General features: G+C 50.0%; 1 protein-coding gene across 1 annotated transcript; it reads left to right on the top strand.

Moving 5' to 3' along the window:
- Window positions 1-1,588: 1,588 nt before the first annotated feature.
- On the top strand, window positions 1,589-18,287 carry LOC133362412 (protein jagged-1b-like; the record flags this gene model as incomplete). Its single annotated transcript, XM_061581352.1, has 10 exons — window positions 1,589-1,708; window positions 2,727-2,828; window positions 6,965-7,078; window positions 7,324-7,567; window positions 8,043-8,216; window positions 10,692-10,738; window positions 11,558-11,731; window positions 13,616-13,769; window positions 15,826-15,946; window positions 17,044-18,287. Coding segments are annotated over 4 exons (383 nt in total), but the record flags the coding sequence as incomplete, so codon positions are not given.
- Between the last annotated feature and the right edge of the window lie 319 nt (window positions 18,288-18,606).

Here is an 18,606-nt window from a genome sequence, read left to right on the forward strand (position 1 = left end):
TTTCCCCAGAACCCAGGAGCACTGAGTTCGTACCTTTGACCAGGCTCTTGTAAGAAACAATAAAAAATTCCAGCCATTCTCAAGCCACCAAAGGGTGAAGGCCCCCCCACCGTGCCAGTTATGGGGGCTTTTTTTTGTTGTACCATACTTCACAACACTGGTCAGTGCTTATTATTGGTGAGAGGGCGGGGGGGGGAAGCGCTTCGTATAATAATGATCATCATAATTGTATATCTATCGATGTGACGAGCATCGCCGTCAACGTTATCGGAAGTGAGTACAGCTGTTGGGACATGCACACTAATAATCTCCGTTTATATAAAAGGCAACGTTGTGAGTATGTGTCTGTTCAAAATGTTTAGCGTACTTCCCGACATTAGTGACACATCACGAGGTAGAACATCGCTTTAGTGACACATCACGAGGTAGAACATCGCTTTAGTGACACATCACGAGGTAGAACATCGCTTTAGTGACACATCACGAGGTAGAACATCGCTTTAGTGACACATCACGAGGTAGAACATCGCTTTAGTGACACATCACGAGGTAAACATCGCTTTAGTACACATCACGAGGTAGAACATCGCTTTAGTGACACATCACGAGGTAGAACATCGCTTTAGTGACACATCACGAGGTAGAACATCGCTTTAGTGACACATCACGAGGTAGAACATCGCTTTTGTCTCATCTCACGAGGTAGAACATCGCTTTTGTGAAGGTGTTCATGATTCAGCGCACAGGGCGCCAACCGCTGCGACGCTGGTCAGGAGCTGTTCGATAATTATCCAGGAAGGTCTCTGCTGTTCCTTGTGGCTGTTGCATTAGGGAGAGGAAAATGGAAGAACCTGCAGAAAATGCGTACACTCACGGTCGGATAAAACACTCGTAACTCTGTTACAGATATGCAAGCAACTGACCTACTTGCTTTGTTGTCTTCTAATAGCTGCCGTAGTTGGTGACTTTCACGCACTCCATGAATTCTGCACGATTCACCAACCTCCCAAAGTGCGGGATTACTTTGTGTGCGACGGATGTAGATATCTGAGATTGAATGTCTTGCTTCTGCTCGTGACATTCTGAATGTTATGATAACCTTAATGGCTGCTGCATATTTCAAAAGCCAGCTAAACTTTCCTCAAATACAGCTTCCTCGTCTTTGTCAGTCTGTGTGTGTGTGTATAGACACACACACAGATCCCTCCAATAGCCTTAACCTGACTTTTGGGGCAAGTGCTGTTAGCGAGCACCTATTAAGGCCAGCACAGCACACAAGGGGGTGGGTGGCCAGCACCACACCCGGCCACCTTTGTCTCCCCTGGTGGCAATGTTTACTACACACCGCACCAGGTACTCATGTGATGAACAGTGACCTACACACACAAACCAGTGGCTAGGATTGCTGACAATGATGCTCACTCAACAAGCTGTCGCTTGGAATTCACGACAAACCGGTCTCCCAAATCCGTTAGCATCGCTGCTCTTTACAATCGCCGGCAGTGCATTCTCATTTCCTTGCACACCCGCTGGTAATTAAGCGCGGACCACCGGTTCTCATCGGCGCGCAAATCTCCCCGCTTCCCAGACCTCAACTACTGTGGCAACCACCAGCCGTGCCGCAATGGAGGCAGCTGCTCCAATGTGCAGCCGGACAGCTTCAAGTGTGACTGCCAGAAGGGCTACCACGGCGTGAGCTGCGAGATCGGTGAGTTTCGGCGGAAACCGTCGGGCGAGACTCCGCGCGGTGCTCTCTTCGCGGCGCGTGGAGCGTCCCCACGCCGAGCCTGGCAGCGCTCCCCCCGCGTCGCCCCTCAAATAAACAGCCCTGGCACCCGGAGGCGGACCGCGGCTGACCGTTTTTATAGCCACGTGTGCGTGGGGTGGGTTTTTATCAATGCGCACCTGTTGGCACGTTGGGCGAATTGGTGCTTCAGTTCGGATCCCCTCACCCCCACCATCTCCCACGTGCAATCTCGGGCCAATCCGGTGAGCCGGTCAGTGATCGTGTGGCTGGCACACGGTGGCGGCTGTTTGTATTTTTGTTTGGCCACGCGACCAGCAACTGTCCACGTGAAATTTGTCGTTGGAGGAACACCGCCTGCCATCAGCTCCACCTTTCGGTGACCACTCTCCCACCTCCGCTGAGCCACGGTTGGCCACGTACGGCGCGAAAGAAGTTCAACGTACGTACATACAGATAAAGGCCCTGCATTGTCACCAACCGACGACCAGTTATCATCATTCAATTCTGAAATGTACTATAAGGCAAAGTAATAGTGAGATTGATACCTGTGATTTATAATGTCTGAAGCAGTCCTGGAATACATAACCTTCACCAAACTTGTGAAAGTATGCTCGCTTACGACCAACATGTAATGGTGAGGAACTTCATCCAGCAGTGGATTGACAGAGGCGTTGTGAAACTGCGCGATTAACTTGCAGCGGGGAAGCGATCCAGTTCCTGCGCCTTTGGAGTATCCGTCAGACCTGTTGCTTGCACGCTATGTGCAGCACGTCACACGTGCAGTTGAGCACCGCCTATGGATAGTAAATGTGTTTCGAGCGCCGCTGCTTGCAATGGAGAGGCCTCGTTAATTTCCAGGTGCCTTGAAATCGTGTCCGGGAATTTATGCACGAATTCAAGTTGCATCGAGCGGGATGCCCCACCGGCGTTGCGGGTTTGTTCGCCGGGCCGTGGCATCGTTCTCGTCTGTTGTTGCCAGTCGACGACACGTGGTGCGCCAACGGCGGCTCCGGGGTGGGGTCGCCCTCGGGCTTCAAGTGCCTCTGTGCCCTGGGATGGACCGGAGCCAACTGCCACGAAGGTCGGCACAGAGCGCACGCACGTATGTGTACGTTGAACCTCTTTCGCGCATCGTACGTAGCCAACCATGGTAGGTGTGGGGGAAGGACGACAAACTATGGGTCTCTGTGTGAGTCTGTGGGTCTCTGTGTGAGTCTGTGGGTCTCTGTGTCAGTCTATGGGTCTCTGTGTGAGTCTATGGGTCTCTGTGTGAGTCTGTGGGTCTCAGTGTGAGTCTGTGGGTCTCTGTGTCAGTCTATGGGTCTCTGTGCGAGTGTATGGGTCTCTGTGTGAGTCTATGGGTCTCTGTGTGAGCATATGGGTCTCTGTGCGAGTCTATGGGTATCTGTGCGAGTCTATGGGTCTCTGTGCGAGTGTATGGGTCTCTGTGTGAGTCTATGGGTCTCTGTGTGAGCATATGGGTCTCTGTGCGAGTCTATGGGTATCTGTGCGAGTCTATGGGTCTCTGTGCGAGTCTATGGGTCTCTGTGCGAGTCTATGGGTCTCTGTGTGAGTCTGTGGGTCTCAGTGTGAGTCTGTGGGTCTCTGTGTCAGTCTATGGGTCTCTGTGTGAGCATATGGGTCTCTGTGCGAGTCTATGGGTATCTGTGCGAGTCTATGGTCTCTGTGCGAGTCTATGGGTCTGTGTGTGAGTCTATGGGTCTCTGTGTGAGTCTATGGTATCTGTGTGAGTCTATGGGTCTTTCTGTGTGAGTCTATGGGTCTCTGTGTGAGTCTATGGGTCTCGTGTGAGTCTGTGGGTCTCTGTGAGTGTATGGGTCTCTGTGTGAGTCTATGGGTCTCTGTGAGTCTATGGGTCTGTGTGAGTCTATGGGTCTCTGTGTGAGTCTATGGGTCTCTGTGTGAGTCTATGGGTCTCTGTGTGAGTGAGTCGATGGGTCTCTGTGTGAGTCTATGGGTCTCTGTGTTCTGGGTCTCTGTGTGAGTCTATGGGTCTCTGTGTGAGTCTATGGGTCTCTGTGTGAGTCTATGGGTCTCTGTGTGAGTCTATGGGTCCTGTGTGTGAGTCGATGGGTCTCTGTGTGAGTCTATGTCTGTGTGAGTCTATGGGTCTCTGTGTGAGTCTATGGGTCTCTGTGTGAGTCTATGGGTCTCTGTGTGAGTCTATGGGTCTCTGTGTGAGTCTATGGGTGTCTGTGGGTCTATGGTCTCTGTGTGAGTCTAGGGTCTCTGTGTGAGTCTATGGGTCTCTGTGTGAGTCAGAGTGGCTGTGTTATGTCTATGGGTCTCTGTGTGAGTTTATGGGTCTCTGTGTGAGTCTATGGGTCTCTGTGTGAGTCTATGGGTCTCTGTGTGAGTCTATGGGTCTGTGTTTGAGTCTATGGGTCTCTGTGTGAGTCTATGGGTCTCTACGTGAGTCTATGGGTCTCTGTGTGAGTCTATGGGTCTCTGTGTGAGTCTATGGGTCTCTGTGTGAGTCTATGGGTCTCTGTGTGAGTCTATGGGTCTCTGTGTGAGTCTATGGGTCTGTGTGTGAGTCTGTGGGTCTGTGTGTGAGTTTATGGGTCTCTGTGTGAGTCTATGGGTCTCTGTGTGAGTCTATGGGTCTCTGTGTGAGTCTATGGGTCTCTGTGTAGGTCTATGGGTCTCTGTGTGGAGTCTATGGTCTCTGTGTGAGTCTATGGGTCTCTGTGTGAGTCTATGGGTCTGTGTGTGAGTCTGTGGGTCTGTGTGTGAGTCTATGGGTCTCTGTGTGAGTCTATGGTCTCTGTGTGAAGTCCTGTGGGTCTGTGTGTGAGTCTAGGGGCTCTATGTTGAGGTCCTATGGGTCGCTGTGTGAGTCGATGGGTCTCCTGTGGTGAGTCTGTGGGTCTGTGTGTGAGTCTGTGGGCTGTGTGTGAGTCCTTGGGTCTCTGTGGTGAGTCCTATGGTTCTCTGGTGTGAGTCCTATGGGTCCTCTGGTGTAGTCCTAGGGTCTCTGTGTGAAGTGGTATGGTCTCTGTGTGAGTCTGTGGGTCTCTGTGTGAGTCTGTGGATCTCTGTATGAGTCTAGGGGTCTCTGTGTGAGTCTGTGGGTCTGTGTGTGAGTCTATGGGTCTCTACGTGAGTCTATGGGTCTCTGTGTGAGTCTATGGGTCTCTGTGTGAGTCTAGGGGTCTCTGTGTGAGTCTATGGGTCTATGTGTGAGTCTATGGGTCTCTGTGTGAGTCTGTGGGTCTCTGTATGAGACATACGTAGCTAACTGTGCTCATCAGAGGTGCGGGGCAAGGACAACAAACTGAACACTAAAAACTGTTCTAAAGAAGTGAGTTTTGAAAGTTCATAGCTCCAGTGGCTTGCTAATATCGGAAGGAAGAGCATTCCAGACGACCGCAGAAGCACATCTGAAAGCCCGCGATGCGGTGATCGTCTTTGTTCGATGGTTAGCCAATAGCCACTGTTGCGAAGATGTCCAGACTTTGCGTGAAAGCATCACCCGGCCTCGATCCGGGGCCGCAATGACCGCTCAGCCCGTAGCGAGGTCGCCGCTCTTTGCAGTCGTACGTGGGTTGAACCTGGTGGGCAGCCCTGGTTTACCGCTGCGGGATTGAACAACCGTGCAATACCACGCGCCGTCTGCTTCACAGTGGACGTTAACGATTCCGTGACGTCAGTCGCATAGGGGATGCCACATTTTGTGCCACCGTGATTGTGCACATTTTCTAATTTGCCTGCAAATTGATGAATTGGGATTACAACACAAAAACATCCCCCCCACTGAATGGTATAAATACCAAATGTACAAATTATGTTTTAAGCGTCCGATAGTTGAGACGCCACCGTGCATTATTGTTGAGCTGCATTATCGGAGCGCGCAGTCTTAAAGCAAAATAACGACTCAACAATTTCCCTCCTTTATCAATCCACCATATCAGTCACGAGGTTTTTTAAACCATATTTTGCCATGCCAATCAATATGGGTTGGTGAGAGAGGGATGGGGGCCCAGGACTGATTCTGCTATCACTTGCCACTGATGTTAGCTGTGTTACTGAGAGGCGAACGCACGTCAGCGGCTTCACAGCATAGCGTGTCAAGTGATACTATGTTAAAATATACTCTGTATTTTTAGTGCTTCTATCAAAGGTGGAGTGGTGGTGCGGTGGTTAACGTGCTGCGCCGAGTTTGATTCCCCAACGTCAATGGCGAGTGATGTCCGAACCGGCTCTGGCCACCATTCTTCACCAACGCACACTGAGAAGTGTGGTGAAGTACGGTCACAACTCCCCCACGACCAACATGATGTTGGGGGAGCGGGGTGGGGTTCAGTACGCAGGGGAGGGATTGGGGTTAATGTTTACGTGCCACCCGGAGGCACATCGATACGTTTCATGATACGGGCATGTGTGTCACTCTACATGATGTGTTTATGTGACCCATCCCGCCACTGGACAACCGCTACATTCACCGTGATGGATTTTTATTAAAACAAATCGCGACAAATCATTATTCAGTCGGGGCCAATCGTTAGAACTCTGATTGATCACAATTGACATGACAACAGGTTGTTTTAGTAACAAGTAAACATGAAAAAGGTGCAGGCCTGCAATTGCCTGTTCACACCACTGCTTTGTGGAAGGGCCTCCCACTCAGGAGAGCTCCATTGAGTCCCTGTCGAGGGCCATTGGGACTTTTTCTTCAACGATGGCCAAACGTCTTGGGGGGGGGTTTGGTGGTGAGCGGCACAGGCAAGGGGGGGGGGGGGCACAATGGCGAGAATCTGGCCACATAGAGGGGGGCATGTAAACTAAAACTATAAACAACTTATCTTGTTGTACCAGCTAAGACCCACTGAGCTAGATAGCTTTGTTTCAGAGGTGACCTGGGCCACCAATGGTAACTCAACGAGGTGGCTTATCAAGTGAAATACTCTCAACGCACGTTTATGAATGTCGAGGGGAAGCACCGGAGGACCCTGAGAAGAATCCACGTGACCACGGGGAGAACGAAACGTAGACCCCAAATACACGGCAGGCGTCAGGGTTGGGATCCAACCCATGAACCCCCTGCTGCATACCAGGTGAAGGAGTTAGCATCTCGCCGCCGTGGCACCTAGAACCACACCTTTACCTTGTCATGCCACTGATTTCATCATCGCAATCCAAGATGCAGTGCTTTGAATGTTCATGAACAGCCGTCCCTTTCTCTCTCGCCCACAGACATTGACGAGTGCGCGTCGAGCCCTTGCGGTCATGGAGGGACCTGTCTCAACCTGGTGAACGGGTTCAGCTGCACGTGCCCTCCACAGTGGACGGGGCACACCTGTCTCCTGGGTGGGTGACGTCCAGTGCCGCGAGTTCTACGCCTGTCTGAGCTCACATCGTCGTCGGCACTTTGAGGATTCTGAAGGCTCAGTGTCAATGAATTTGGTTCCCGGAGGCACTGTTGGTATTCTTCAGGTTCGGTGCCAATGCCCCAAGGCTCATGGAACCATCTAGAATATAATGCTCAAAGCGCCAAGTGTCTCGTCGGTAACAATGTCATTGTATGTCTGTTGAACTTATTTCGCACCATACAGCGTCAACCTCGCTAATCACAGGTGCAGAGGGAAGGACAGTGAACTAGACAAATTGGGGTGGGGCTTATCATCATTGGAGATCCGGAGCCTGCGGGATAAATTCCACATTCACATGGCGGGGACCAATCGCTTCATCAACAGCCGCCGCTGATTCACCAAAACAAGTTGCCTGCTTTGTCGACCCTCTGTGGGTGATTATGGGCTGACCCCTTTGCAGATATTTTCGCCTCGCAACTTTGCAACTGTGAGTATGACCCTCTGCCAGCCAGCTTGAAGCTTGAACAATGCGAAAGTTAACATTGCATCGTGTGCCCGGATGGGGGGGGGGGGGGGGGCCCGCAACATGTTTGCTGCAGAAAAGTTAATGCCACGGTCGCAAGATGTTAACTATCTCGCCTGGTATACAGGAGTTTGTGGGTTCGATCCCAACCCTGATGCCTGCTGGTGTATATTTGGAGTTTGGATGTTCACCCCATGGTCGCGTGGACCCCTTTCACATTTAAAATCAACGTGCGTTTTTAGAGTGTCTGGCTGCTATAAATGACCACACGATAGCCACTTTGTTGAGCTATCATTTGTGGCCAGGCCGCTTCTGAAAAAGAGCTGTGTAACTCAGAGGGCCTTACCTGATAAAAATAAAATTAGTTCATAATGCCGCCTATCAAAGCTTGTCGCACCTGCGTATCCCAAGGAGGTGCGAAGGAATCCTTCCTTCCCAGTGAGTGCTTTGCGTGCTTGAAGGTGACGTTGGCGGTGGCTGCAAGTCGGCCTTTTCACAGATCAGGACGAGTGCGATGACAACCCTTGCGTTCACGCACGCTTCTGCAAGAACCTTTTCGGAGGCTACTACTGCGGTTGCCTGCCCGGGTGGACTAGACAGAATTGTGACATTGGTAGGTTCACCTCTCTCCTCCACGCCCACGTGCATCATCGGTGTCAAACAAAAACACACGTGCATTTCGATAGACGCTGAAATCAATGCTATTCTTTCAACCCAATTGCCTAGTATAACGTGCAACCTCAGGCCAACTTTTGTCACGTGGTTTGAGCAGTTGAATCAACATTGACCAAACATTTTAAATGTATTGCCTATCTAACCTATAAAAGTATTTTTTGTCTGTCCGTCCAAGTCTGTCCGTCTGTCTGTCTGCGCACGCGCGCTTGCGAGGGATTTGTCTCTCAAACGGTGGGGTTAACGTCGAAAAAAAATTGCCAGGCAGCACGCCCTAAGTCCCGCGGTGGGTATAGGCTATTCCGTTTCCCATCCGTAAACTTTAAAGTAGTTAAATGAACAAGTTAGTGGGGCCGTGGGTAGCGGCCCAGCCCCCAGCCTGGCAATGTGTCACCGGCTGGGCAATCTAGGCGAGGCCTCGGGCTCTGCACGGGACGAGGCCTCACCACGGCAATGTAAAGTAATTTTTATTTAAACTTTCGCTAAGAACTCAGGTTCAGTGTTTACTATTATTAAACCAATTAGTTGGCAGATATTACAATAATAATATTTGTGTGCAGATAACAACTCTGGTTCATTGTTTACTATTATGAAACTAATAAGTTTTAAATGGAGTCGCTATCTTATTTTAATGCTCTAAGCCCATCGAATGTTCGCTCCAGTCTTGATATGTCTGGGCCAAACTGATTGTATCCTGGGTTTCTGGTCTGTCAGGTGTAGTGGCACACGCATGTAATTCAACATTCTGATAGATGACTGTGCAAGGCAGAATCGAAAGTAGGTCCTTGACCTAACTGTGGGGATTATTTTCCTTGACACGCTGCGGATGCTCCCAATTTCCTCCCACGTACAAAATACTTGGAAATAAATCGACCAATTCCCAGGAAGACAGTCAAAAGTCCCGTGGCAGAATCAGCCTGCACTGTCACCCTCCCACACAGAGCAGTGGTGTACTCATTTTTAACAGCCCCGGAATGATGACAGAGAAACTGGGATCCTTTAGGGGGATTTAAAGCTTGCAACTGTCCAATTCATCAGTTGGTCACAGTGTCAAGAAGCCACCTGGCAGGATTGCAGAATCAGCCTGGGTGTGTTCCCTGTGTCGCCGACACACTGCACACCAACACCAAGTGTGTCCCACCATCTTCTTGGTTCTTTCGGTAAAGTCACGTAGAAGGAAAGTAATACAATAATAAAAATAAAACATAATAAAATAAAATAATTCTCACGACGTTTCGGCCACAACGCAAGCAGCCGTCTTCAGGTGAAGAATGAGACACTACCAAGCTAGGAGCTTATATATACGCTGGGTTGGAGGTGGAAGAAGAGCGCCTTAACAAAAAGAATGTGCATATGAAGAGGAATTTAGCATATTCATGGAAAATGCGTAGGAGGTGGGCGAGGGGGTTTCAAAGTCATTTTCCATGAATATGCTAAATTCCTCTTCATATGCACATTCTTTTTGTTAAGGCGCTCTTCCACCTCCAACGCAGCTTATATATAAGCTCCTAGCTTGGTAGTGTCTCATTCTTCACCTGAAGACGGCTGCTTGCGTTGTGGCCGAAACGTCGTGAGAATTATTTTATTTTATTATGTTTTATTTTTATTATTTTATTACTTCCCTTCTACGTGACTTTACCGAAAGAACCAAGAAGATGAATCCCTGCAGTCACGAAAGCTTTAAATCGAAATGTATCCCACCAGTGAATGTGCACGCTCCGGCTGCGCGCACCGGCGTCTTGTGTTGTTCGTGCGGTTGCTCCGCCGGCGAGCGGTGGCTTTCCCTTGGAGTGCTCCGTGAACAACGCCGTGGCGACACTGGGCCGTTCGAGCCATGGCCTCATTCAAGGCCTGCGCTTGACAAACACTCGCCTCTGGATTCTGTGCCAAGTGACGCGATGACCTTGAAAGTGTTTGTCATTTAACAGCCCCCGGCCCCCCCCCCCCCACCAACAAATTTGACTCTACCTCTCTTTCCTGTGGCCATAACCTCATCGCAACATCTCCAAGCCACAAACACGTGCCTTGACAAATGGGGGGGGGGGGGGGGGGGGGGTATTGAATGACGGTGAACCCGGTTTGAGACTCGATATGGTCGATTGATTAATTTGTTCATGCTGCCCAATAGATGTTTTATTGTACACTGATCACCCCACATTCATAACGAACGTTTGGAGAATATTCATAATTTGAGTATGATGGGTTCTCAAGCTATTCATGACTGGTAACTGATTGGTTAAGCAATGCACATACAACAAGTCGCAGACGACACATCGATATGTCGAGGTCTCCAATGTTTAGTGCATCGCAAATGTGCAACACACCTAATGCACGTGTGCCCTCTATTGCCTGCCTAGAGACAGATTTTTAGGAATCATAGTAACGATCTTCTATCTGTTCTCTTTCATTTCACCAGCTGTCAATGACTGTGAGGGGAAGTGCTTAAATGGAGGAGCATGCAAGGTAAATGCCGACCCACAAACGCACTTCCTCTGAAGACATTTCATTGCATTGTCTCATCGTCGTGTGCATTCACTTACAATGAATCATCTTCTGGGCGCCGATGCCTTAGGGTATGAGACTTGACGTGTGTTTAGACTGCAACCCAAGTCTTATACTATATTTGTTGTGGGAGCATATCATATCAAAAGCTGTGGGTTGTTGCCTCTGCAGCTTGATCTAAGTAATTATACATGCGCTTGCTATCACGGGCGCCGGTAATGGTTAAGAGTAACGACTTCTATTGCAGCTTACTGCTCACAGCGTTTGTAAATGCCCCGTGAATTTAGCTTCCTTATTAATGAGTACGTGCCACCCCAGACACTCAATGTTTATGTAAAAAAATAACATGAAAACATTGTTAATATTTAAGTTGTCTGGAGTTGCGTTGGCTTTGTCCACAGTTTAAGAACAAGTTGTTTTTTAGTCTTTTTTTCTATCGAAATTTGTTTGTCTGTTTGGACAGCTTTTTGTTGAAGACCACAAATCATAACCTTAACCAAACAAGCAGAGTTTCAATACATTATTTGTATTGATTTCTCTTGTTGACACTGTTATTCGGAAAGCGTACCTTTTATTTGAAACGTGCATTCATGGAGATACTTACGCAGAATTCATTTTTCTTTTTAAATACTGCGGCACTTTGCCATTAAACGTTTCCATTTGCGATGGTTCAACACAATCGCGAAACACCGCCGAAGCGAAGCGAATGCAAAGTAGACGACACCGAAAACGGGGATATTTCACGCGTCGACGACGTACGACGTCGTTCCACTCTGGCAGGACCTGACCGACGATTACAGCTGCGAGTGCAAGCCGGGCTACACGGGCAGACGCTGCGAGACGGAGGCGGACAAGTGTGCTGCGAGCCCGTGCCTCAACGGCGGCCAGTGCAGGGACGCCGTCGATTCCTACGACTGCGTTTGCACGGACGGCTTTGCCGGCGACAGCTGCCAAGTAGGCGCCGCGTTTGTTCTCGAAGCGAGCTGCCGCGTGATCTCCGTCCGCGCGCCCGCGGCTGCGTCGCTTTTCATCGAGACCGGTGTTGCACGCACATCGAGCCCTGCGAATCCCAAAGATGCCGTGGATTTGCGTCCGCCGGGCTCTGGCGTTGATGACGAACCCTGAGAACAGCTGTCCAACGTGTGTTCGGACTGCGCCATGGGCTTTGTTCGGCGTGATGTCCGACGTTTCGCCGCACGTGCCGGAGGCTTCTTCTGGAACCGACCGAAGGAAGTTCCCGGCACGTGTAGCGAAGCGTGGACCATCGCGGCGAACAACGCACGGCACGACCAACAATCACGCTGTGGAGATCCACAGCAGCGCAACCTCTACAGTCTTTACACGCAAAGTGCTTGCCACAAATGAGCCACAATACCTTGCTGATCTTGTTAAGGAGCATAGACCATCACGCTAACTTCGGTTATCCTCACAGCGGCTTTTGGTTAACCATCAGAGATTAGAAAGCCACTGGAGTTATGCTCCGCACCGCCGATGAGCGCGGTTGACTACTTGCGGTGCAAAAAGAGTTCAGGAGTAGAACCCGATGAATCTCATGGAATACCAATGAAGGCACTCTGAACAGTGGGCATTAACAGTTAACCGAAAGAATTATAAACGTGAATTATTAAGAGTAGGGTAGAATAATTTTTAAGAATATAAGAAGTATAATTTAAGACGGATAACTTCTAATTTCTCAAGTAGTTCATAATAAAATGGTTGTATTTGTAGTTGTTAATGAGGGGTCTCAATTTTGCATTGAGCATGAGGAGAGTGGTGATGGCGAGGTGTGATGCTTGGTATCCGTGATGACCTCCAACCTTGAGAGCACGTTTGATCTGCTTGAGGTTTAATTTTTTTATTTCGATTTAAAGCTTTCGTGACTGCAGGGATTCATGTTATTGGTTCTTTTGGTGAAGTCACGTAGAAGGGAAATAATAAAATAACAAACATAAACCATAATATAATAAAGTTCTCACGACGTTCCGGCCACAGCGCAAGTAGCCGTCCTCAGGTGAAGAAACAGCTGTCTGACAGACAGCGCTCCAATGGACACCGCTAAGCTTGGCGGCTTATTTTTAAACTGGGTGGGAGGAGCAGAGCGCCTTGACAAAGGAGTTTACATATCAACAGATTATTTATTTTTTTACATTTTTCACTTTCGGCCAAATTCTTTGACCCACGGTGGGCTGCCCTCCATCCGCTCTGCTGTGTGTGCGTGCCCATGTCAGCACTCGAGCGTGTGCACACACGCCAACAGTTCACACGGCCACATTGTGCACCTCTTTCTAAAGAGGCTTTCAAAAATGCTTTGATGCTCATCCAGTGGTTTTGTACTTTCGTTGAAATCAGCTGCTGCCATTGAATTTATATGGAAAATGTGCTGCTCTGATGTATACATAAAAAAACGCTCAGTTCTCTTACTGATATTGGAATGATTTTTATTTATTTGGATTAAAAAATATATATATATTATGCCCTATCCCCAACTTTCTAGGTTATCTTCTGAACACCGTTGCAAGCATGCACGAGTAGTTATCCTGTTAATTAATTTGTCTCATCCGTATTAATTGTCTACCCGTGATGTTGTTTCTGCTTTTTTTTCGTCACGCTGTCTGCGAAAATGCGATGGATCGGGCACAGATCTGGGTTGATGGCCGGGTGACTCGGCGGTCGGAGCGAGCGGCTCGCAAATCGGAAAGGTTGCGAGTTCAAATCCCAGATGGCTGTTTGACTCAGCCCATCATCGCCTTCATAGGTGCTCGCTAACAGCACTTGCCCCAACAGTCTGTTAAGCATATACGGGGGGGGGGGGATCTTTGTCTTTGTTTTTGTCCTCAGCTGCACGTGGAAGTCTGCGTCCCGAACCCGTGCCAGAACGGGGCCCGGTGTGAGAACCTCCCCACGGGCGACTACTTCTGCCACTGCTCGGAGAACTTTGAAGGAACAAATTGCACCCTGCTGAAGGACCATTGCCTCACCTCGCCCTGCCAGGGTAAGTCGTCGTTTCCCCAGCCGCAATCGTCGCCTCCATACCCGAGTTTCTGCTCTTAATTTTCTGAAGGGCTAAGAGCCCATCGATGTCATTTATTTAATGTTTCAAATCGATGCTCGTGGAGCCTTGCGTGCCCACACAATCGTGGATAGTTTGGTGCGCCGCGGTACGTGCGGAAGTGAAGACGAACGTGTTTGCTGCTGCAGTGGCCGTCTTTCCGCCGGCAGTGACGTAAGGAGGCCATTGCACGGCCGCACCTTTACCCGTGTCTGCTGGCAGGGAAAGGTAAAACAAATGAAGGCTTACTCGCAGCCTCAAAGGAGCGTGCGGGCAGGTGGTGCTAGCCAGCTCTTGTGTTGAGGTATCATTAATGGTGTTTCCACAGCAATCAATCAAGCTTTGGAACACTTGCATTCGTTTGAGACACCCTTAACCGAGGAGAGAACTTAATAGCAGCAACTGAAGGCTGCGAATGCTGGGATGAGCAGTGGTGTCTATTGACCGCTGTTCAGGTTGTCACATCGCCGTTTGGAAGATTAGTTTCCCCATTCATGTCCCCCCCCCCCCCCCCCCCCAATACGTTCGGCCGATCGCTCAACATCCTGCGCACGTTCTCTCAACGTGCCGCTCTCCGTGACGCGATTTGTATGTTGTGCAGCGTCCAAACGCAACCGAAAGTCGAGACGCTTAATGCAACAAGCGGGACACAATTCGCCCCCAAATTATAAAAAAAAGGAAAGATAAAAAAACTTTAACGATGAACGAGAATGCAAATTGTGCCTTGTTTGTCATCTTGCACAAGAGAGCGTGCACATGCACGGACCTCTAGCAGTGAGAAGCAAACCCATAGCTTTTTTTATTCTTCATGTCTGCCACAGACTTAGTGACTTCTTGTGCAACTACGTCTGATGGTCGCAGTGTCCCAGCACTCAAATGGAGCACTGGCCAGTACCAATCTCTCTTGGCAGTTTTGAGCCAGTGGGCCGGAGCTCAGTGAGGCCAGCGGTCAGTAGGCTGGGACCCTGAAGATTCCCGGACCCGACGTCCTTCTCAGGGCCGTGTCTGAGTGGACCAGCGGTCGAGACCCGAGGACCTTGGCTGGGTCGGGTCCGCCTCCCCTAGGTCCCGCTAGCCGCAGGGCTGAGAGCCCGGAGGCCGTGGTACCTCCTTAGGTTGTCGGGTAGAAGGGGGCCATTACCCCTTCGTGTTGGGGACCTTCTGTGTTAATCGTTTAATAAATACGTGTTGCCTCCTAAGAAGACTCCATACAACCCACTACGTATGTGTAATAAAGGTCGTGGAAGCGACTTCTGGAATCTGGGTCTTTATTTGTTTTTCGTTTACAACACTCTTCAGATAGGTTCCACTCCTGTCCTACTCCTTCACGCTGCTCACAGACGGCGTGAGAGGGAGATACTCGCGCCTCACCCTCCGTTCGTTCCAGATCTGACCACGTGTTGTCCGTCTCCCCCCCTTTTAATACCCGGGTCACGTGGTGCCTTTCCACCAGTCCTGGTTAACCTCCATGGAATCTTCCAGACTCCATCGTAGTATCCCAGGACCACGCCCCTGACTCGTCCCCCCATTGGCTGTGGCTAAAGCCAGCAGATCCAATCATCTACTTGCAGATGTCACCTTCCCATGACGTCAGGGCCACGCCCCTAGACTTCTCCCCCATTGGCTGTGGGCCAGGACCGGTAGAGCCAATCATCGTAACGAGGTGCGATCAATCAACCACCCGGATGTACTCTCACATTGCATATGCATCAGGATCCCAAAACTGAATTCCCTCACTCACGACCTGCCAGTGTCCACCTTTCCTTATTGGGAAACAATCATCCATAATGTTACAGTCTTACGCACACTTTACGCACCTGATGATTGCTGAATGCGTCCCAATAGGGCAGAGCGTGCCAATCAAATTAGTTACAGATCTTGTTTTGTGTGTGCGCGTGTTTGTCCCGCGTGGTGTAGAGAAGGCTCTACATTTGAATCGGCACTCTCCCTCGTTCCCTCGTTCACTTGTGTGTGTTTACCAACCGTCGGGCGTGTGCAGCATGCAGCTTGTTGAACTTCTTTTGCACCGTGCAATTACTTAATGTGAAGGAGAAGATTATTCGGCGTGAAAAGACGGACCGGAATGTGGGACACTCCGTCATGCCCTGCACAGCGGCAGGGTACAACTCTGCACTTGTTACTTTTTCCCACGTCACCAAAAACTACCGAATGATTTTCAAGCTGCATTGCAATCGCATGTTTATTTGACCATGGGCATAGTCCTGGGCCGTTTTATTGCACTCGTGCAAAATAATCGTAAAAAAATTAATTGGCCACAGATTTCAACACAAGACGTTCCTGGAAAAAAAAGTCTCATGGCTCATTGAACCATCGCTGGATGATATAGAAAGGTCTGATGCTAATTACACACGTTAGTCAGCGCCGCCTATATTTGACTCACAAAATGTTTGGATCTGAGTCGTGCTGCGTTGTAATGCAGTTGCGAGGCTGGTCACGTTTCACGTGAATAGCACGAGTGATAACACACAACACACATTTCCTAGTAAGTGTACGCGACAACGATGACCACGATGATGATGATGATGAGATGCCCGTTCTGTTGTAAGCCGGCAGCAATAATCGTATTTCTCTTGTGAACAAAGATTGCAGTTTCACTCATCAGAGCGGGCGTGCCGTGTTCCTCAACTCGCTGCGTAATGTTCACCTCGATATTAATACGCCGTCAGGCATTTACACGGCGCTGCTGCTGTCCATGAAACTCAACGGAGAGATTTTTTTATACTTATTGGCCAACGATGAATGTCAGTGGACGAAAGTCGCCGAGCGTGGCCGTAACTCTGACTGCTGCGTACCAAACGCCAAATCGTGACCGACTATGAAGAGATGAAAATCGACTGGTCTGAATTAAGATGTCAACTAAGATCGTTCATCATGTCGTTAGAGACAACAGTGCACTTGAGGAAAACCAAAATGAGCCATTGGCTCTATAAATGTACATTGGCTCACCCGATAACAATTACAAGTGGCTGACCTGATTATATTTGGGGCAATTTGGTGGCCAGTTGCACTACTGACATTTAATAACCAAGAGTGTTGTACTCAAATGTCTGACTGATTAAGTTGACTAAGAGAATAGCCAGATAACATCCTCAGACTTGACTCAAGTTCCACAGATAGTCGGCACCTAGACTATGACTAACATCGCAAATGCTCACCAAACAAACACCGGCTCTCCCGCCCGACCCTCTGCCAGCAGACAGAATGGTGTTCACCGTGAGTGGTGCGCTGGGCTTCCTGCTGCTGCTGGCCACGCTGCTCCTCTGCCTGTGCTGCATGCGGAGGATACGAAACCGCCGGTCACCTCACCTCGACAAGGTGAACAACAAGGACAAGGTCACGGAGCCGCTCGACAAGGTCGTAATCTGCAACCCAATCGGTGGCGGTGGCGGCGGTGGTGGCGGTCAGAACAACAAGCGGCTCGAGAAAAATGTGTGCCTTATGGGAAAAATGTCAACACACAAAATCGAGCTGGAGGAAATGGACAAGCTCGGATTTAACAATAAAGCGACGCTGGGCTACGGCGCCGGATCGCTGGCCACGCCCGAGGAGCAACCGCTGAAGTCGAAGTAAAATGTGAAGAGACCTACGCACACACGAACGGCACGGGCGGAAGTATCGTCCTGTACTGCACTGGCACAACAGATCTTGGTGTCGTGAGCAGCAGCAGCAGCAACAGCAGCAGCAGCAGCAGTTACACGGACATTGATAACTGGACAGAAATGCGTGCCGTGCCTTTTTTTTCCCTGACAGGAGGTAATCGGGGGGTTCGTTCAGTTCCTTTTTCACCATTTTCAGTAGCAGGCGTCGCTTCTGGCGATCCACGCCTGTGTCTTCGCAACAGGCCCGAACCTTCGGTTATGTCCCCCCTATACACTCCCCGGCGTGGCCAGGCCCCCCCCCCTTCTAGAACCTTCGAGCAAGTTCCCGGAGCTTCCTGACTGACCCCGCTTTGACCTTTAACCCAGACACGCCCCCTTCTGGTTGTTTATTATATAACGTGCCCATCACCATGCTTACCCCTCCTGGCTGGCTGGCAGGCAGCACCCTGTCATTACACTCGTGCATGATCTGTGTTCTGTACTCTTTTCGTGGCCCCCTATTCTTTCAGAGTGCTTCCAGCCACGGAACCCACAACTAAATCCGCCGAGCCTGACGGAGAACAGTTTTAATGCAAAACAGTGGACACACAACCTGTTGAGGGTGAGTGCAGTAGCCACTGTCTAGAAACCTGCTGCCCATTTGGCAATATACAGTTGAGAAGTTCATTGTTGAAACTTTAGTCGTTCCACTAAGCGCTCTATCTTGGACTGAAGCTGGGTATGTTTCACTGCGGTTTTGGAAGGGGACTGCTCTTTCAAGAAGCGCTGACTTAATGTCACTGGAAGTGCAGGGTCAGTGACCTCATAGCACCAGGAATGGCTTGCTTGCTCATTTGATTCTTGTGAACTGCCCAACTATTCCCGAGGTAGAAATGTGGTGGTTCTTGTATACCACCATCAGCTGTTGAGGGTTCGCCTTCAAAGTGGAATAAAGCACTTCCACGACGGGTTGAGACTGGCGTCTTTTCTTTGACTAACAACTACTGCTCGGCTCCACACCCCCCTCCGGATGGTCTCACTCTCACTCCACTGCCGCGATGTGCGCGCTGCCTCGTCCGCCGCCGTCCCAGCGCGGCTCTGTTGGCTCTCTCCCGCTCGCCGCCGACTGGCGGCGCGCGGGGCGTAGAGAGGGCTTCGCCGGCAGGGGCTGCACGTGGCCG

The sequence above is a fragment of the Lethenteron reissneri genome, unplaced genomic scaffold, assembly GCF_015708825.2.
Source record: "Lethenteron reissneri isolate LAM-NWPU_2019-01 unplaced genomic scaffold, ASM1570882v1 scaffold_1469, whole genome shotgun sequence".
Taxonomy (NCBI): domain Eukaryota; kingdom Metazoa; phylum Chordata; class Hyperoartia; order Petromyzontiformes; family Petromyzontidae; genus Lethenteron; species Lethenteron reissneri.